The 22,775-nt window shown below is 37.4% G+C and overlaps 1 protein-coding gene across 1 annotated transcript in view; it reads left to right on the top strand.

Moving 5' to 3' along the window:
* Positions 1-22,775, top strand: part of LOC117785198 — a 65,125-nt gene that overhangs the window by 30,900 nt on the left and 11,450 nt on the right. The window contains 5 exon segments of the mRNA XM_034623111.1: positions 12,895-13,046; positions 13,786-13,842; positions 17,581-17,705; positions 17,775-17,930; positions 20,892-21,287. Coding sequence (XP_034479002.1) covers positions 12,895-13,046; positions 13,786-13,842; positions 17,581-17,705; positions 17,775-17,930; positions 20,892-21,287 — 886 coding nt within the window.

Genomic DNA, 22,775 nt, shown 5'->3' with positions numbered 1-22,775 from the left:
ACTACAATATGTGAACTGCAAGCCTGTCTATTCTCGGCAGCAATTTGTTGCCAACTTCGTCTGAGACTTGGCTGCATCGCAACTTGCTTAATTTGATATCAAATTTATAACTGACTTATTGGCACTTGGCAGTAAGATTACGCCTGCCAGGCAGAACCGTACCCGTTTACCTTAGCCTTTTACACAACACACAGCCACATATCTTTCAAGTAAGTTATTACGTATACGCAGTGGGTGCTTGTGTGTCTGCGGGCTGTCAAACTTTTGAATGCCGCGGGCCGTTTTACGACTTAGGTATGTGCTTGTTATATGCCATGAGTGCTATATTCCAAGCAACTGAATTTTTAACACGCCCATCTCACGCCCATCAAATTCAAATGATGTGATGGGATGTTATGTGTCGTGCTGCTTGCTTGCAACACGCAAAAACAACAATATAAAATTCCAGAAATATATAACAGAAGAAAGCAGAAAAATTGAGGCATGCTACGTTTATGCAATTTGCAATATTGACAGCTCAGCATTTTGCAGAGCGGACATTTAACAGCTGGCGGCAGTATTTATGCATAAGAAGCTGCCCTTTCAAATACCCTAACCTTGAGGTAGTCTTAAATGTCTTAAGAAAAATGTGCACTGATAAATAAAATACCAATTTCAAAAATCAAGAATTTTCAACTTAAAAATATATAAATTAAATAAGACAAAGAATTAACTTGCAATCAAAAAAAAACAAAATATCCAAAATACATTCTAAATATTTTCTTTAATTTATGAATTTTAGCTCAAGACAAATTAAATTAATTTAGTACAATTTAAGAACTAAGCAACAAAATTGTTTTTATCACTGTAATTTAAAGTCTGCTGATTTTCTGACTGAAATGTTGAGCTTGCTCTTCTGCTTTCGTCCATTCTTAATTAAAGAGCACCAACGGCTACATATTTTTTTTTCTCGTGTCAAAACCAATTTCTTAACATCGACCTCGGCGATTTTATAAATTCCGCAAAGCTTTGCATTTTCAGCAGTCTTCCGGACCATTTTTTCTTATAGTTGACTTTCCGTTGCTTTCTCTTCTATTTTTTTTTTCTTGTAACAATATTTTGCCTTAACACTTTATTAAATTTCCACAGGCATTTTTTTTTTGCTGTTGCTGCTAGGAGTCTTAATGAAAATTTAAATAATTGAATGTGATGTTGCAGGTGGCAAGTGGCAAGTGGCAAGTGCCAGACTGACTCTGTTCTCTCTTACGCTCGCTCTCTCGCTCTCTTTCTCTATCTCTTACTATGGCATATTAATGAGCCTAAGAGCTGGCAGTCAGCAGTTTTCAGCACTTGGCTCGCAGAATTAGTTACTGTGCAGCATTTAAGCGTTTTTCTTAAAGCTTCCTTTTGGCCAAAAAACGAACACAGACGCAGCCTGCATCCTGACAATGACAAATGAATACTTTTATGGCCGCGACCCGCAGCGGCAGCGGCATTAAAAGTTTCGTGTTAGCAAAAGTGACACCTCGGCCCGAACAGTACTACATGTGTGTGTGTGTGTGTGTAGGTGTGTGTAGGTGTAAGCTAGCCAAGTTGTAGTGTCAGTGTTAGTGGTGTTAGTGCTGCTTGGTAGCTGGCAACGTGGCTTAGGCCATGACAGGAAGTGGTCTTTGCTTCAGTGTAGTCATGTCCCAACTGCCCGACTGCCTGAATCTGTTTGCCCTTTCCACTCACTCAATCTCCCATTCACTCTTACCTCTTCTCTTGCCATCTCTTTCAGCTAGTGAGTATTTATTCAGACTCATTGCCACAGCCTGGCATCTCATTCAAGCATTTTTGTTGCACGTTTCTGGTTCGTGTGCTGTTTACCAAACGAATTAAATTGTTCGCCTCAAGTGTATTTTGTGCTTTGACGCACAAACATTTCCACAACTGGCTACGAGTGTTGTTTTTGTTATTCTTGTTGGTAGTGTTGTTGCCTGTAGGCTGAATTTGTTAATCTTTAGCACTCAATCAGTTAGCGTTTGCCATGACAGCAACTGATTTTTTACTCGCTAATTATGCACGTGTGCGTGTGAGTGTGTGAGTGTGTCTATTAAGTTCGTATTCGATTCGTGCTCGTACCTGAGCCTATATGATTAACGACTGCATTTGACATTAATAAACGCGCCTCGTGCAACATTCGGTGCCTCCTTTGGGGCTGTAAGCATGTGTGTGTGTTTGTGTGTGTGTGTGCGAGTAGGTGTAGTTGTGTGGATAATTCCATTGGCTCTATCGATTTTGAGTCTACTGAATTTATGAGCTAGCACGAACATGACCAAGTTAATTGATTTTTTATTAGCCCAAAAACGAAGCCAAAACCTTGGGCAACATCCACAGGTAACAGGGAAAGCGGCTAAAACGCTGTTCATGGCAACAGCGAGTTTCAATATACCGCTAAATGTATTTTTCATGTGACTGAAAGGCACACACACACACACACACACACACATACAATACATGTGCGCATGAAAACCAATTGACAGTTTTCAATTTAAGTTGCGGAAATATTTTGATTTCCGTGTGCGAAATGCTTTATTGTTGCTGTTGTTGTTGTGGGAGGAAAAAACCGGCTCAAGCGTCACCATGCCATTTGGCACTAGCATATTTTCCGCTCCATTTCCCAGGCATACATACATATATAAATTTTATTTTATTTGCACAAAGCAAAGAAGAAAAACCGCAGCAAACCATTTTGTCAGTGCAATAAAAGTTTGCGTGTGAAATGCCTGGCGGGCAGCAGCAGAAGGTGCGAGAGAGAGAGAGAGAGTGAGAGAAAGAGAGGTAGCAAGGATGCAAAAGAGTTGAGAGTTGTCCTGTTGTCGACTTAATCAACTGGGAGCTGAGAGACAGCCGCCTGCCATGTGGGGACATATGCACTTTAAATTATGCATATTATACCAAAGCCTCTGTCTGCCACTAAGTAATTAAGCAGATAGCACACAGATTGCCGCTGTCTCTGTGTGCGTTGGCTTTAATAAGTATTTATGAGTCGGCGAGTGTGTGGCACTAACACACTTTAATTAGAAATGCATGTGATAAGCCACAATCCAAAAGGAAACTTCTTCAACGCAAGCTAAAATTATGTTGCCTACTTATGAGGGCAGCTTGATTGATAAGTCAGTTAGTTAGGAATTCGATTAGGCCACAGACAGCAACAAAACAAAGGCAAAGGAGAAAGGCAAATTCAAGTTTGATAAATTACTTTTAAGCTGTCACGTGTAAAAAAAAAAAAAAAAAAAACACAAAACCATTGACCATTTATCAGAAAGCCAGCCAAGTGAGCAGGTCAAGTGGTTGGCCAATCGATGTGGCTATATCTATATTTATAGGCCCATCAATTATAGGCGAGGTCACTTATTTTTTCTTCAGTGTATATATAAATAGCAAGGTAAACAGACTGAATTAGATTCGTATGAATTGAGTTGCGTAGTTGCAAAAGCAAAACAAATTCCAATGCCATTGGCAGACCCAAAAGATGCCACACACCACAAGCCACAGATTGTGGCAACACTCATAGATACACACACACATGCACACGTAACTGGGTGGCCTTCTACTTCGTTAAGAGTCAACTGAGTATGTCATTTTATTGAATCAAAAACCACTCAGCTATTGAAAATCAATTTGCACTGCAGCAAAGCAGCAAACGTCGTCGCCAAACTGGACCAAAGAACACCTGGCAGCTACACGGACAGACAGACAGACGGACAGACAGACAGACGGACAGACAGACAGACGGAAGGAAGGATGGAAGGACATGCTGTGCAAGAAATAGGACAATAAATACTCACACACACACAGTCGCCTGAACACGCACACAATTTTCCACATTTACACTTGCCATAATAATAAAGCGACAAAAAAAACGAGATGTGGGGAAAATTGTGAGAGAGGGAAAAAAAAGAAGAAAAGCAGAGGAAATCAGCAGCAGCAACTGAATATAAAATTTGTTGGCAGCAGCAAAGAAAATGCAATGCCATTTGAGGTATGCTGATCAGCATTTGGCGCGCACGTTGCCTTTTTAAACCAATTCCAAATCGAGTTAAGAGCACAAGGACATGCCACACACACACACACACACACACACACGCACACACATTTAAAGAGGGGTAACCATTCACCTGTATGCAAAATGAAGCGGCAATGCCACTGAAAATTGATGGCAGTCACGTAGAATGTCAGGCAGCAAGAAGAAAATCCATAAAACACAAGTAGAAACTTGAGGGCAGCATATGAGTTCTGCTTCTTTCACATCCCTTCCCTCCCCTGTCAGCCAACATTGCTGCTTTTTGTTCTTGGTGTGCCTGCAAAAAAAAAGGACAAGCTAAAAATGCAAATTGCAAAAGAAAAAAAAAAAAAACAGAAGCACGCAACGTTTTCAGGTGACCAAAGAGAGGCAGCATCAGCAGCAACAAGGTTGCACCTGCAACCAGTTAAAGTCTCATTAGAGACCAGTTTGCGGCAATGTGTGTGTGTGTGTGTGTGTGTGTGTGGGTGCGTGTGTGTATTCCCCACTTCTTCTCTTGCTGCTACTTCTGCTTTTTAGTCTGGCTTTAGCATTTCACGCAGTTTAACCAACTTGCCCCAGGGACTGAACTGAACTGGCATGATACTGATGCTGCCACAGTTGTAGGTATTGCCTAATGAAAGCCATAACTGTGCATTAGCACGACTGGCAGTTAGTTCTCTGTCTGCTCTTACCCTGTTTTAGCCTTAAAGCGGCGCCTTGCCAACCGTATATGTACAATAAAAGGCGGCTTCATATGAGTTTGACATGAAATTGCGGCACGCAGCCATAAAATACGCACGCCCAGCCGAAAGCTGGGCAAAATAATAAATAAAAGCCCCAACAAGCCATGCAAATGGCGCCGCTACGCATCCGTATCCGCATCCGGTTGTCGGTACCGGAGCCGGTGACGGTGTCGGTGTCGGTGTTGGTGCCGGAGTCGGTGTTGCTACCGATGCTGTTGCCGTTGGCATTGCCATTCCCGTTGCCTTCCCTTCACTCTCCCTTTGCCACTGCCATCGCCTTGGCCTTCTGCTTGTTCTGGGTTCGAACCGGGGTTCGAACTAGGGGTTCGAACTGGGTCTGCCTGGCAAGGCGTTAAGCGTGAGCCGATTACGCGCACTTATCAGACTTGGCTGTCAGCCGAATGGAGCTGCTATTGCTACTTACAGTTCCAGGCACCCAGTCCACATTTCTCCCTCTCCCCGCTGCAGCTTTAGTTGCCGTCCATAAATTGTTACATGCTTTTCAGTTCAACTCCGAAATGTGCCTCAGCATTTTAGTTCTATTCAGATATTTGCCTCTGCAACTTCCTGCAACTTTACTAGTTGCAACTTAAGAATGCAACCTGCTCTACCTTTCAGCAGTCGTTAAGTGTTGTAAAGTGTCAGCATATTAAATGACAGTGTTGCTTTTAAGGCATTTCAACACTTTATAAATGTTTTTTTTATGCAACGCAAATATAATAAAGTCATAGATTCTTGTTGTTAAATATGTATAAAAAGATTTATAAGCAGATGAAAGCTTTGAGCTCTCGGCTCAATTGACTTAATTCTGCAGCAAGCTCAAGCTTAAATCCATTCTCCAGTCCGTTGCATTTAGATATATCATAAGACTTCTATTCGGTATAAATTGTGCCACATCTACTTGAGTCAACACTATTTGGTAAACTTTGTTGAAAGCCTTAAGCTGTTAACTCAGTTAACTTATTCTATCTGGCTGAGAATTGACTAACTTCCACATCTGGAGCTCTAGTTATTACGAGATAATCCTTAAAAGTGTTGAGTTCTATTCAGATTTGAATTTAGGAAGCTTGAGGTTCAGATGACTGTGAATTACTTTAATACAGTTCTATCTATATAATAAACTAAACTCTAAATTCATGTAATTTCTGATTTTACGCTAAAAGCTCTCAGTTAAATAATTAAATGTGCATTCAAAAAAAACTAGCCATAATTATAAGAAATGTGAATGCAAAAAAAATAATTGATAAAAATGTTTTTTTTTTTTAAATAATACAGTTTGTCTACTTATTTTAAAGTAAAGTTAATTTTTATTTCTTTGATTTTGTTTTGTACGAGAAGTTTAAGAAGAATATTACGTTCAGAGAATATACATAATGTACAGACAACATCCTGAGCACTAAAAAAATGTTGTAGTTATATTAATAAAATTGGAAAAATACTAACAATGTTCATATATTTTTTTTGCCCGACTGGTTTAAAGTCTTGAATTCATTGATTGATATTAGCTAGGAACTCAACTGACTGACTACATTTAAAACCCATTCCTCAGCCAGCTGCAGTTAAGATTTAAGATTTCTATTGCTTGTCACGAGATGTGGCACATTTAGAGCTCGTGTCATTTGGGAAACTCGCATTGACAGCATGTGGCAGGCTTTGTGTGGTCCAAAAAGTGCTGTTTAATTCAATGCAAAACAGCACAAAGATGGAATAAAAAAGAAGATGAAATGGGATTGAAAATGGAAATGGGGAAAAACTAATTGCTGCTTTTAGGCGTTAATGAAAATTACAAATTGCGCATACGCCGCATGTTGCACTCTATAGACGATGGCATAGCGAATGGAGGGAGGAGGTGGAGGGGGGCGTGGATCGATGTTGCATTGTCATTGCATGCGGTTGCATAATCGCTGCTCTACATTTCGCGCTTGGCTGCAGCGCGACAACAACAACAACAACAACAACAACGATCTCAACAACAAGCAAAGCCATTAGAAGTTGCTACATTTTCTCTAAACACTGCGAGGGAGACAGAGAGAGTGTGTGTGAGATGGGCGGAGAGAAGGAGGGGTGGGGCAGACAGAAACATCACTCCGCTGCATTTCATCTCCTTCTCTTTTTGCTTGTTGCAGTTTTTGTGTCGAGTCATTTTTGCGCTCAAAAGCACTCACTAAAACAAATAAACACTTTGCGCATTGTTTCGTTTTGACAAATGCGTGTAATTTACGGAAATGTTTGTTTGGGCATCCTACACCCATCTCTCTTACTCCTCTCACTCTCTCTCACTCTCTAACTCTGTCTCTGTCTGCCTTTGTGTGTCGTTTCATGTTTGCTAAATTGTCTTAAGCATATTTGCACGGCACTCACATGAAACTGGAGCCGTGCTCGGCTCAGCAATTAGTTGGGGCTGCTCTAAAAGCCATGAAGTAAGCACACTCACTAATGACTGCGCTCATGCAACTGCTGCTGTGGCAACAGCTGAGGGGCACAACAAAATCCCAGCCGACGGCATTTGAAAAAATAAATATATGGGTTAATAATGCAACTGGCTGCAACCGCTGCTCATCAAAGTGGCAATAAAATATGCGCATATCCACGCGCTCGAATAGCTCATTACAACGAGTTATGTGTGGCATGCCCCACCACTCGTGTTGCAATATGCACTGACTGCTATCGGATCAGCAAAGAGTGAGGCAAATGAAGCGAGATATAACTAACTGAGATTGCCTTTGTTTTCCTTTTTATACCCTGAGTCCATTGAAAATGTGCAAAAAAGGGTATATATGTTTGGCAGAACGTATGTAACAGGAAGAAGGGGGCGTGGCAGACCCCCCAAAGTATATTTATTCTTGATCAGGATCAACAGCCGAGTCGATTGAGCCACGTCCGTATGTCTGTCCGTCTATCCGTCTGTCTGTCTGTCTATCCGTCTGTCCGTCGGTCTGTTTGATCGCGTCGATTTTAGAGACCATAAAAGCTAGAGACTTCAAACTTGGTATGTAGGCTTATGGATGCCTTACGCGGATCAAGTTTGTTTTTATTTTTGGATCGGACCACTATATCATATAGCTGCCATAGGAACGATAGATCGAAAATTAAGTTTTTGTATGAAAAAGTTTTTTGTTTTATGAGATATCTTAACCAAACTGATAGAATATGCATCTGTGCTGGTATTATACATCCCGACCAAATTTGGTTCAAATCGGTCCACTATATCATATAGCTGCAATAAAGACGCTCAATCGAAAATTAAGTCTTAGTATGAAAAAGTTTTTTGTTTTATGAGATATCTTAACCAAACAGATAGAATATGCATTTAGCTTGGTGTTATACATCCTGGCCAAATTTGGTTCAGATCGGTTTCCTATATCATATAGCTGCCATAGGAACAATCGGTCGAAAATCAACTTTTAGTACAGTGTGCCTGGGCACAGGGTATCCTGCTGTCGAGCGTGCCCGGTTGTAGTCGTTCACTTGTTAATTTTTATTTTAAATGACCAGCTTTTGTTGCGGTCTTAATGAGGCAAATTTTTAGTTGCGTTTCTCCATTTTACTTTGCTCTCTAGGCCAACTTGAAACATTTCTTGGCCGCCTTTTGTTGTCTTCCTTTTTTGTTTTTGTGTTTTAGTTGAGAGCAATTTATGATACCTTTGTGGTTTCAATATCGCAATGCAAAGAGTAGAGCAACATAATTAAAAATTGTGACAGCCATAAATTTTACGTTGGACGTTTTTTTTGCCCAATTCCCAGGAGTCAAGCGCTATCAGACTCTGTCTGTCCGACCGTCGTGCATTCCTTTTTGCCTCATCATCATCAGCATGAAAAATCAACTGAAAAAGTTGTGCCTTGCCGTGGCTTTTTAAAGTTGTTGTTGGACTTAAAAGCCACTTTTGCCAAGTTGCAAGAAAATCAATTAGAGCGCATTATATGCAGTTGAAGTTGCACTCAAAAGCATTTTAAAGTATGGCAAAGATAGAGACAGATAGAGAGAGAGAGAGAGAGACAAGGGCAACATTTGATTCCTTTCATTGTGTTCCGTCACATGGTCACTGATTGCTGAGTAGGAAGTAGGACTAAGAGAGAGGACAACGATGAGACGACGCCCACATTGGGTTGCTATTTTAGCAGCTAGTTGGCCCTGACAGCAAACGGGGCGATAAAGCAGACCGAACCGACCGACGAGCGTCGTGGCCCGCTTTCAGCTGCGGGTTCCAGTTGAGCCAACAGAATGAGGCAGCTGGCAACTGGCGACAGGAGGGCAGGCACACTAGTGTTGTAAAGTGTCAAAACGTGTACTTGTCGCTGGCAGGATGCGCGGCGGCTCCTTTAATTTGAATTTTATGCACTGCATGCATAAATTTATGGCACAGGACACGCCCTCAACGACAATGACAAAGGCAACATGACAGGCACATGTCCATTACGGCCACCCAACACCCAAACACACCCCATCCACACACACACACACACACACTCGCACACACACTCACCGAGACAGAGACACTCTTAAATGTCCTGCTGCTGATGCTGGTGCTCAGCGTCAGGCAACAGCTTCTTATCTTGGCCTCTCCCATGTCTTGTCCGTCTTCGTCCTTCTCTTTTTGCCTCTATTTCCTCTTTAAATTGTGCTTTAGGTCTTTCTGCAAATTGAAATTAATCTTAATTTAAATGCTGGCTGGCATTTGTGAAAATTAATTGTGGATTAAAAAAGTGATTACAAACGTTGCTTTGTCATACATATTAAATACATTATTAATTGCGTTAGGTCAGTTATTCGTTTATAAATGCATTTCTCGTTTATGCCAATAAAATGGCAATTCATTGTCATGGCCAACAGCATTGTTTAATTTATATCGATATGTGCACACTCACATTCTCTTCCCCCACTGCCCTTTCAAAAAAAAGAGCATATTTTCTGGCAAGCTTAATATCCCGCTGTCAGGCATAAGGACGAACTCACGCCCTGCTGCCAATCTACTGTCACGTCCCTGTCAGTTGCCAAAAAAACAAAAAAAAAAATATCATGTCGAGAATAGTACTCGCAACTCATATCAAAAGGCAAAAAACAGCAAGTTGCACGCGCCTCGTTGCATTATAAATGTTGCAATTGGGTGAGTGCTGAATTTGGAGCTGTTATTTTGTGTTATTGTCAGGCCTGTCTGTCTATCCGCCTGTCTCCGAGTTGAAAACACGCGACGAGTCAATATCATTCCTCGCAATTGCACGGCACTTCCATCGATGCACAATGACACCAGCTGAAAGTGACCCTGAAAAGCTCAATTATATTTCTCGAAGCGTGTGAAGAGAATAATGTGGAAAGTTGTCAAGGGTGTCAAAGTTTTAGTCGATTTTTAAGCTGTAAGTAGAATTTATTGTATTGAAGAACTCTACAGGCTTTCATGTGCTTTCAAAACTCTATTTACCAGTAAGCTTATATAAGATTGTTGTATTTTTATCTTATCCAGTTATCTTATATTTGCGTAGGCTAAACAGCTTTTTGATGAAGTTATGAGAAATCAAAGCTTTTGAAAAAATGTAAAGGGGTTGGTATGGAAAATTAGATAATAGATGGCTTAGAATCGAAAAAATATCAAATTTTCTAGATGATAAAAATAGATGATAAAAAAACAGAATCAATTTAGAGGCCAAATCATGATCAAAATGACATTCCGCTTGAGAATCGGTTAATTTTTGGTGAAGTTATGAGAGATCAAAGTTTAAAAAAAAAATAGGTATGGAAAATTGGATAACAGATGGCTTGGAATCGAAAAAATATCAAATTTTCTAGATGACAAAAACTTAAATGAAGAATTAATTTAGAGGGCAAATCATGGTCAAAATGAAATTCTGCTTGAAAATCTGTTAATTTTTGATGAAGTTATGAGAAATCAAAGTTTTTGGAAAAATGTAAAGGGGTAGGTATGGAAAATTGGATGATAGATGGCTTGGAATCGAAAAAATATCAAATTTTCTAGATGATAAAAATTTAAATGCAGAATTAATTTAGAGGCCAAATCATAATCAAAATGACATTCCGCTTGAAAATCGGTTAATTTTTTATGAAGTTATGAGAGTTCAAAGGTATGGAAAATTGGATGATAGATGGCTTGGAATCGAAAAATATCAAATTTTCTAGATGATAAAAATTTAAATGCAGAATTAATTTAGAGGGCAAATCATGATCAAAATGACATTCCGCTTGAAAATCTGTATATTTCTGATGAAGTTATGAGAGTTCAAAGTTTTTGAAAAAATGTAAAGGGGTAGGTATGGAAAATTGGATGATAGATGGCTTGGAATCGAAAAAATATCAAATTTTCTAGATGATAAAAATTTAAATGCAGAATTAATTTAGAGGCCAAATCATAATCAAAATGACATTCCGCTTGAAAATCGGTTAATTTTTTATGAAGTTATGAGAGTTCAAAGGTATGGAAAATTGGATGATAGATGGCTTGGAATCGAAAAATATCAAATTTTCTAGATGATAAAAATTTAAATGCAGAATTAATTTAGAGGGCAAATCATGATCAAAATGACATTCCGCTTGAAAATCTGTTAATTTTTAATGAAGTTATGAGAAATCAAAGTTTTTGAAAAAATGTAAAGGGGTAGGTATGGAAAATTGGATGATAGATGGCTTGGAATCGAAAAAATATCAAATTTTCTAGATGATAAAAATTTAAATGCAGAATTAATTTAGAGGGCAAATCATGATCAAAATGACATTCCGCTTGAAAATCTGTACATTTCTGATGAAGTTATGAGAGTTCAAAGTTTTTGAAAAAATGTCAAGGGGTAGGTATGGAAAATTGTATGATAGATGGCTTAAAATCATAAAAATATCAAATTTTCTAGATGATAAAAATTAAAATGCAGAATCAATAAAGAGGCAAAATCATAATCAAAATGACATTCCGCTTGAAAATCGGTTTATTTTTGATGAAGTTATGAGTGTTCAAAGTTTTTTAAAAAATGTCAAGTATGGAAAATTGGATAAGAAAAGGCTTCGAATCGAAAAAATATCAAATTTTCTAGACGATAAAAATTTAAATGCAGAATCAATTCAGAGGCCAAATCATAATCAACATTACATTCCACTTGAATATCGGTTCAGTTTTGATCAAGATTTGACAGTTTGAAGTTGGTCAGAATTCAGATTAAGTCACTTTACAAGTCAAAATTTTTATCCAATTCTTCATGTTTTTAAAAAAAACATTAAGGGTGTCAGAATCAAGGGAGTTGGTTAGGTGATAAAGTTTCTCTTTTCATATTCGCACATGCTCTGCCCTATTTGCAGATTAATCTTGAATGTTGTTCAGCTAATGTCATGATGTTTAACAGCTGCTACAGCTGAGCTGTCAAACTGTCTGTTGCTGGAAACACAAGTCAAAATCAGTTTTTAGCAGATGATTTATGCAGCATTTGGTGGAATACCAAATGTTGCCCCTTTTGCCACATGCAACTAAATCGCATTTCATCGAAATTCTGTATGCCATTAAAAGAACCACAGAATAAACAATTTCAGTATTTATTGTTGAGGCCACTTAAGCACTGCACTCTAATATAAAACCAGAGAGAGAAAGAAAGGCAGAGAGTGAAAGTGAGAGTAATAGAGAAGGCAAGTACAATGATGGGCTAACTAAACTGTAACCAAATGTCACACGTGGTTTTAATTATCGTTACAAAAAGCCATGCATGCATGTATATATGTGTGTGTGTGTCATAATTACATTTTGTGGAATTCAGCAAAGTGTTGATTATTAATTAAAATTGCTTTATTTAACACGACACGCACAGCACAAATAGCTGTCGAGCTGCAGAGTTGTTCGAGCCGCCCATGAAAATATATATCAAAATATCAGACTATCAGTTAAATATTTAGCATTTGCCTCTAATTTGCGTATGCATGTAATTATGCAATAACGAGCTTGTCTCTTTCACTCTCTCACTCTCTCCCTTTACCTATCTTTCTCAGTTTTGTTTTAATTACTGTAATTAAAGTGCAATGTTAGGCGCTTAAATGCAAATTGCTCGCAAGTGAATTCTCGTGTCTGGTCTCAAATTGCAACTAAGCCTAAACTAAAATATTTCTTCTCTCTCTCTCTTTTTTTTACCATTTTGCAGAAGGAGTTATTCGTTAGCAAAGTTGAGCCAACTTCGCCGCGAAACGAACGCAAATTTTCCGCTGCCACAGCGCCATCGATGAAAACAAAGTGGCTGAAAGCATTTAAGAGCCTAAAGCCGGCGGGTTCTGGTTCAGCACAACAATCAGATAGGTGAGTTAACAACCACTTTTTTTCGCGCTATCTATGTATCTATCTATATACGTATATATATATACAAATCTTATGTGCATTAGCCCCCAATTCCATTAAGCCAAATCCTTCTCATATTATACAAGTGCTGTCGAATTGCAGTGCGCTGAAAATGCTCAGAAAATAGTCGGAAAAAATGTTTTAAACTGCAAAATACAGCTACAAATGAAGCGCAGCAAGAGTCCTATATTCCCCGCCCCCCACCACCAACCACCAAACACGCCCAGTTTAATATGACTAAAAGCCGGGAAAATCTACCATAAAGGAGTCAAAAAGTCTAACCGTCTGGCAAAGAGAATATTTTCAAATCCATTTTCTCGCTGTTTATGCAACAATTCAAATTTTTGGCTCCACTTTCTGTTAAGTAATTTAATCACTGCGAGAAAAACAAAATAAACAGGAAAAGCTGCAGCCTTTGAGTTGAATTTTGTGGTTACATAACCGCAACTGTGTCTCTTCCCCTCCTGCCCAAAAAAAAACTCCCCAACCCATCCAGAACCTGAATGAAAATAAAGCTTAGTTAAGGTAACCTTTAGTTTAATATGCGTCTACTTTCGAGTGAGCTGTACTTACTAATGTTCTCTGTATACACTTACTTCTTTCCCATAACATCTTGTGATATATTTTTATAATTTAATTATATACGATTATTCGATACAATCAATTAAATATTTGTATAACAATCGATACAATCGATCAGCCAACAACCGCGACAAAATCAAATGTACCACGCTGTATCGACCGTTTTGACCTTGAGGTAATCAAAATTAATCAAGAAACTAACAAATTAACAATTAACTCAACTCATTATGTTTTTGTATAAATTAATGGTACAATATATACATATACATTTCGATAAAACAAACGAAATTTCAATTAAAATTTAACAACAAATTAAATATTTACATTTTGCTTTTGCTTAGCGCTTGAAAAACAAATTCGCTGTAAATGTTGCACGCCAATGTAGAATTAGCAGCTCCCCCACCTCCGAACAAATATCGAATAAAAACTATATATAAATATAACTATGACAATTCGATTGTATAGTAGCAAAAACAAAAACTGCACAAAAGCAGCATTTTTATCTGGATTTATTTTTATTTGTATTGATACATTTATTTGTGTATTTTATTTTAATTTGTGCAAGCCATAAACTGCACCTGTGTCCGTTGACCATCAATCACATTTGCTCGTAAATCAATTAAAATTGAACTAAAACAACAACAAGAATAACACCTGGCAAACATACTTAGCCAAGTTCTATTTATACTGAAGTTGTTCAAAAAAGGCAACTTCTTCGCTGTGTGTCCATATGTGTCCTACGTTTGGGCCAGTAAATTCAACTTGGCGCCAAGTGAAAACATTGAAAAATATGCGAAAAATTGCAGGCAATAAATTTTAAACTCCGCCATAGACACCCGCACATTGAACGGCTGCCTTGCAGATAAATTGCATTGGCATTGGGCATTGGGCATTGCGCTGGCATTCCCATTCCCATTCCCAATCGCATCCGCATCCGCATCGAATTGGCTACCGTTTATGGTATTCCCATTGGCCCATTGCCGACATTTTTCTCTGTTTTTCTCTGTTTTTTTTCTGTTTTTTGGTAGCATTCGCCAACAATACTTAATACCATGCCGACAGCTTGCACTGCAAACGATGATAAATCGAAAATCTTCTCGGCTTAGAGCAAGATAGCGATAGATGAAGTGGGCTATAGAGCGAGATGGCTAATGATAACTCGTCAGCTTGGTATGGAATTATGGCCAGACGACACTCGTTTGCATTATTTGTTGCAGCTTCTCTCATTCATCAACTCGATCTGTTTATCTGGCTTTATAGAGTGCGATTTAAAGTAAACACACAACGGCAATGGCTAAACAATTTAATATAAACATTTGCAAACGTGACAAGAAAATCACATTTCAACTTTTCTTATATTGCAAAAGTTTTCGCATTGCGCTCGTAATTACTAATGCGCCCCGTTAACCGCCCGGGAAACTCGTTCAGCCGGTTTATACTTTCTTCACTCTTTTTTTTTTTTTTATTTATATCTGTTTTTGTATCTTGTGCAGCCAAAAAAGTTTCTCTTGTGCATTAATGAAAAATTTATAATTAATTTTATGACCCTTTTTTTTGTGTTGATAAATAGAAATACATGCATTTTGCTAGTCCCCGCAACTCTTTCCCCTCACCACGCAACTCAAGCATAAATTACTCCCCAATGTACATTGATTCACCATGAATAAAACTCTATATATTTATATATACACTTAGCGTTTAGTGTACCCTGTAAAAGTACGCATAATACGTATAATAAAAATAACAAAAATAGCCCAAATCTGTAAGTGTATTTATTTGTATATATACTTGAATAAATTAAATGTTACTTAATATAAGGTTTGCCAATTTAATAAATAATATCTGTGGAATGTGCCGTGGTCTAAATGAATATGCAAATCATACCCTTGGGTGGAATGCGACTAGTTAAGGATTTATCGATAAAAGTTCAACAAATTCAACTAAGATAAAAGTTTTATTTATGTTCGACCCACTTAAAACTCAGTTGCCGAACTTTAAAATAATGGGGAACCGATAATTGTCGAATATACATTTTTTTTTCATCAGTTTAGAAAAATCTACAACTCTAGGCTGAAATTTGGTAGAAGCTTGGTATCAGCATGTTTTATAATAAAAGATAAAATTATATTAAAAATTACAATGTATAGTTGAGTAAATAATGGGGATGGAAATTACTAGGAAAACTGCTAGGCTTTTATTGCGTATTCATAGTTATGCGGTATTAAGTATTAATATTTATAATAATTTTATAAAGTACGCAAAATATTAACGATTGTAGAAACTGAGCTTTAGTTATTAAATATAGTATTATTATAAATATTTTTCTTTAATAAATTATATAATTGATTAATGTGTAGCTTACAGCATTTTATAAAAATTAATTTATATATAAATAAGCCAAAATTCTTTGCAAAAAGAACAGAGATAACAATTAACAATTATTATTTTTAGCTAGGTTAAAGACTTGCTTAAAAGATTACTTATATTTAAAGCTAGACAAATAAAAAAATTATGCTTATGATTTAAAGCTAGACAAATAAAAAAATTATGCTTATGATTTGTAGCAAATGTTTCGCCTTTTTCCATTGCATTATTTTGGATCTTACATGCAACAAAGTGTAATTATTTTCACTTGAAAAGGTGAGAGTACAATACACCAATTTGTACAGTTTACACACATTTGTAACAACTTTATAAGCCAATGTGCTGAAATGAACTGAATTGTTGCTTGTTTGTCTGTCTGTTTATATGTTTGTTTGCTTGTTTGTTTGTTATTGTGCACAATATAAGCCACTTACAAACAATAAGCGTCGAAAGTTGGCCCACTTCCATTACCACTTGTCAAGGATGTTGGTCCTCTCTGCCTGGTCCTTAATCCCCCTCCTCTCGACTGCCCGCTGTGAACAATTGTAGTATTGTCTGTCAGCATTCATCTACCTCTCTCTCTCTCTTTTTCCATCGCCTGTCTGTCTGTCCATCCGTCCAGCCATTTGGCTGTACATTTTTCTGGTAAATAAAACAGAGCCAAAAAGGACAGACCAGCAACAGCAACAGCAGCATTGGCAACACAAAAACAACAAATTGGTTATGTTCGAGGGCAAATGCTATGCATATAAATATGACATCAAATTATTGAGATACACGAGAAATACTTTTTATACCAAAATGGGAGTATGCATATTTCGATTATATTAAATGTTTTCAGTTGCTCTTTTTAAAAGTTAATTAAATAATGAGTTAAGGAATTTAACACGCTCAGAAATGTATTAATTAAATAACTTATAATTTTATGATTTTACCAAGAGCATTTTAGAAAACATTAAAAGCTCTAACTAAAATATTCCTAAGTGCAAGAGTGTTTAAGTTATATAAACTTGATATAATAGCTCTCTTTAATGTTGAACACATGTTTATTGTATGGAATTTAAACAAGAGTCCTGTGATTAATGTTCATTTGGCATTGTGCGTTTCCATTGTTTGCTGTTGTCATTGTGCATATTTTTATTTAAGATATATATATATATATATTTGATATATGTGTGTATGTGTATGACCTCCTGCCATTGGCCCGTAAATGCAAATTTACACTTTCGTATGTACATATGCTGTGATAACCAGATTTATATAGACATATATAAACATTATTGTATTGTGGTTGACACAATAATTACATTTAGTGAATGGAACAAAGCAAAGGCGCAACATTTGACACAGTTTTTTTAATTGGATTGGTTTGGTTTGGTTTGAATACAAATACTATATACTATATAGTATAGTATATACACTCGTCTATTTTAGTGTTATCATTTTGTGTATTGTTTAGAGAGAGAGTAACAATGTAACAATGAGTGAGAGTGAGAGTGAGTGAGTTAGACAATGGTGTCTGATATTATGTCTATTGCACTCTTCACAGGCGTAATGGTGCCTCGAATGCCCCATCGGAGTCACTGCGTCCCAATCTGGATGGCAGCCATCATCTGCAGGAGTACACGTACAAGAAGATAACGGCCTGTGATGTCTGCTCTCAGATTCTGAGAGGTGCGTATTATATATAGGCGTATAATTATATTATCATTTAATTCTTACCTCTGGTTACCACCTGTACAGGTCACACACGTCAGGGGCTGCGGTGTCGCATTTGCAAGCTAAATGCCCATGGCGATTGTGCCCCAAATTTGCCACGTTGCCAGCCAAAACAGAAGCTGTTGCGTCGCCAGAAGAGCACTTCCGAGCTGGAGAATCGTGTTGATATCGAGGAAGAAAGTGAGTATTTGCCACGCATTTCTCTTTTCTCTCTTTCTCTCTATCTCAAGCCCCATCACGCGCTTTCCCCCCTTCCCAATTGAACCCAAAAAAAACTAACTAACAACAATAACACTTGCAAATTCGCTTGCCATTACGTGAGAGCCAGAATCTTAAGCAGAATTATAAACATTGAGTCGGCGTACTGTACATTAATGATTTACCCAAAGGTGTCATGGGTTTTTAGCACCTATTTGTATGCTCTAACCTTCCAGCTCTTACTCTTATTCGTACCTTAGAAAGCAGCTAAAGCAAAACCCTTTCGAGTGTTTTTTGCTAACAAAATTCAAATTGCATTTGTTGTGTGTTTACTTTTATATTATATTGTTATTGTTTTACATTGTTTTTTTTAGTAATTGTGTAAAGTTTGTGTTTTTTTTTAATTGGACTAACTGCAAGCTGTTGTACTCGTACTACCAAGAACTGCATTGGCATGACCTGGCCAAAGAACACATTGTTGTTGTTGTTGTCCATGTCCAGCTCGAAGTGGTTCCTGTGTTCCTTTCCTGCTGCTGCTGTCAGTGGCCATGTGAATTTGTGACCCTCAACAATGGGCATAACCTATTACCTGGTTATTTCCAATCGATTGCATGCCACATCCAGAGCCAGAACTAGATCCAACCAGTAAACCAGTAAATCGTAGCCAGTACATTTCAGTTAGTTAGAGTTGAGCTGGCAGCTGTCAAATCGTCAAGGAGCAGCAGCAACGCATCCTGCGAATATTGATTTGAGCGGGTTTTCTGTGCTTTTGCTGGAGGAGTTGATTTCACAATGAATTTATGGCACTCGTGGGACAAACTGATTGCGTCATTTTAGATTTCTGTCACAATTCGCAACATTTCTACATTTTTTTTGTATTTTATATACATATTTTTTTTTCATTTTATCATTTTTTATTACCTTTTTTGATGTGTTCTTTGTTGTCAAACAATGCATTGTATTCAGTTTGTTGTAGATGATTTGTGATTTCTACAAAAACTCTTCGCTCTCAACTCTTAATTCAAACTGTAGCTAACTAGTCAACTGTACGTATTTACTTGTATTTTGTAGAAACACAATTTCTTGGGGTATAGTCATACAAATTTCGTTGCAATCATATAAAAAAATCAAGAGTGACAAGTACACAGCTTCAGAAAAATATTGAAAAATTAAGTTATAATTGGGATAACTGAAAAAGAATACTCAATTATACCAATCTGAAAATTTGATCATAAAAAGAATGCAATATTTATAAAAAAGAAGTGACTTCAATAATTTTTACAACGCATCAACCATTAAGTAAATGATTTCTTAACAAATTTAAATCATAGTAAAATAAATATTTTTAACTCGAACTGTGTATTTATCATTTTGCACAAAAACAAAGACCTTAGTTTGACAACGACAACAACTACTCAATAAATGTTAAATTTAAAATCCTCTTCCCCCCCAAAAACCACTGAAAAACGTAACTGAAAACCAAAATCGAAACACATAAACACATAAAGCATCGCCACAGGAGTCGGTGGTTAGTCCACAAACAGGTCAAACAGGTCATACAGGTCAAACAGCGGCCGATGAGCAAAATCAAAGCGCAAATCTGTTGAATGTGCCCAATACGAAATTCCGTCAAAAGACGCCCCTCATCAATCGCATTGCGCAACTAGGTACCGAATGTATAATACTCTATATAGTATATTATCATACTTATATTGTATGCGCAGAGATAAGATACTCAATTGCCATGCGCTTGAATTTTTGTGTTCTTATATTTTACAATTTACATATACGAGTATATTTATTTACTTGATTTGAACGTTATCGTTATATTGAGCTTATTGTTTATTAATCGGTTATTGCAATGATTGATTGTTGCGCTTTGATTCACCTAATAATTAGCGAGACAAGAATGATAATTAATAACAAGAAACATTATTATTGCTATACAATAAGTATAAAACATATGCCTAATCACAAAACACACACACATTATACAGCAGGGAGTAATATCGATTAATCAGTCGATAGACACACATCAATACATATTGAAATTTCGATTGATCTAAACAAAAATGTAACAAAACAATAAGATTGCGTAGTGGAGCATGTTTTAGAGCTGTCATTAAGTATATCTTATTGCTAAAAAAAAAACAACAATTAATAACTACAACAACAATAACAAATTTCTCAATAATTAGTTATCGTTGTGGGTATTTTACTGTAAAAATTGGGTCAACCGTCGACACTTTTAGCGTTTGATTACATGTTAATGTCGCCCAATTTAGAGTTCACTGTTTCTCAGCTAGTTTTCAATCAATTTCTCATACACAACAACAACTATGAACTATGAATAAAACAAGCTGGCGTACATTTAAAGCTAACTAATATACATACTTAAATTTAGTAGAGGTACATATTTAAGTATTATCAAACTTCGCACATACACGCACATACATTCACATAGCGCATAATTCCCCAGACCACGCCCTGCCCCCGCCCCCTTTCACAACATTCCAAAAATATGTCGATTAATGAATCAATCGAACCGATCAACCACTTGTTAAATTTAACTAATGCACTTCAAAACTGCACATCATCAAAAAAAAAAAACAATCGAATATCGAAAATCGTTTTGAAATTGAAACAAAACCAAAAAAAAAAAAAACCACCACGGCCAACCACTGTTCACGCCCACGTCCACGCCCACGCCCACCACCAAAAAAAACGGCAACTAATCAACTGCTACGGCACCCAAAAAAAAAACCAAATCAATCAATTGAAAATGTAAAACAGAAATTACCGAAATCGATCAAATTTATCGTGTGCTGAAACAAGCCGGAGAACTCAAATCCGGGCATATTCCAGCCGCCGACAAATCCGTCCACGTGCCGGGCAAAACGTTGGACGGCAACGTTGGAGTTGGCCTTGCAGCAGGAGCGGGAGTAGGAGCAGGAGCGGGAGTAGGTGCGGGAGTAGGAACAGGAGCTGGAGTTCCAGGCAGCACAGCATTGCCGCTGCAGCCGCTGGCGGGAAATGAAAGGCCACCGCCGCCCGATATACCCATTGTGAATGTGCCGCCAGAGATGGCAATGCAGGAACCGCATCAGCTACAGCATCAGCATCCGCATCAACATGCGCTGCAGCATCCGCATCCGCATCAGCATCCGCATCAACGCAGCCTGGCATCGGTGGCACAGGCGGCGGCGGTGCGAGCCGGTCGCGGTGTACGACCGCCGCCGGTGGCCATGCCCATACTGGGCGTGCAGCTGCAACAACAGGAGCTGCAGCAGCAGCGTGGCGGTCTGCCAGTGCCCACACAAGATATCTCTAGTAGTTCAGGTCCGCAAAATAAAACAGCAAAACATTTAATTGCAACAAAGTAGCTCTCTCTCTCTCTCTATCTCTCTCACTCTCTTTCACTCTCTCTCTCTCTTATAAATATAAATCTCTAACTCTCTCTCTCTATCTGAATCTGAGTCTGCTCATTGTTTCATAAATTCTATTTCTTGTATTCCATTTTGTTTTTTGCTTCTGTTGCAATTTCTTTTGACATTTTTATGGTTTGTAGCTTTGGTTTCTCGTTTACCCTTTGCTCTCTCTCTCTCTCTCTCTCTCTCTCTCCCACTCTGTTTCTGTTGTTTTCGTTCCTTACACAACATTCATGCAGTGCCGTAGTAGCATTCAATCAATCGATCAATCAATCAAGCCAACATTTCTATCATTTCGTTACGTTGAACTTCAAATTCAACTTTAAGTAAATACTCGAAAGCAAAGTTGAAAGTATGTTAATCAAACACACACACACACACACACTTAGTCATACATACTCGTAAGTCACATACATAGCGAATAAATAAGCTCAAGTCGTCCCCTTTAATATGAGTCCTTTAATATGCTCCTCAATTTCACCTCAACTCTCTGCTAAATGCTGTTACTGCACTTGTAGCGCAATTACATTCACACACACACACTAACACAATTATAAATATATATATATTCATTATATTTAATTGCATAAACTATTTGAAATACAAATTCGATTGACATTGCCCAAATATATTGCGCATACGCCTCGTTGCTTCTACGCTTGCGATTTTCCAATTTTGCCTAACAACAAAAATAATTACACACACACAGTCACACCCACACAGATATGTAGCCATGCATTTTGTGTATATATTAAGCCAAAAATATAATCAAAGCTTTTGCATAGCGACTGTCAAACTGTAGCATTAGCTTAGTTTCTTTTAACTAGCGTTTAGCAACAGCATTTACTTAGCCATAGTTCTTATCTATTATCTATTTGGTATTTGGTATTTAGTTTGTATTTTGTATATGCTAATCATGCGTTTTCATTTACCACACACACACACACACTCACACACACACACATCAATACTTATATTTATAAATAACATAATTAAAACTTTATTTTTAAGCTCTAACCAAAAGTAATTAAATGCTTAAATAGGTCATTTATTTAAATATATACTCGTATCTATTTGACTTCTTGCATATGTGTGAGTGAAAGTGAGTGTGTGCTTGTATTAGTATTGGTATGTGTGAGCTGTGAACCATTTTTAAACGTGCTCAAAACAAATTTCTCTCGTTGAATTCTATTATTGTGACCCAAATAACAATTGAATTGAGCTGCTGCTGACACAACGAATATTGAATACACTTTTATAAATTTGTTAAATAGCTTTTATAAATTTGTATTTATTATTAGTGCTGTATTTGACACAGCTGGCAGTGTATTAGTCTGTGTCGGTGTCTCCCTGGATCTTTTATTGCGTATTCATCGTGGTCCCAAGTTACAATATACAT

The sequence above is a fragment of the Drosophila innubila genome (assembly GCF_004354385.1).
Source record: "Drosophila innubila isolate TH190305 chromosome 2R unlocalized genomic scaffold, UK_Dinn_1.0 1_C_2R, whole genome shotgun sequence".
Classification (NCBI taxonomy): Eukaryota; Metazoa; Arthropoda; class Insecta; order Diptera; family Drosophilidae; genus Drosophila; species Drosophila innubila.
This window is presented reverse-complemented; position numbering and strand designations above follow the sequence as displayed.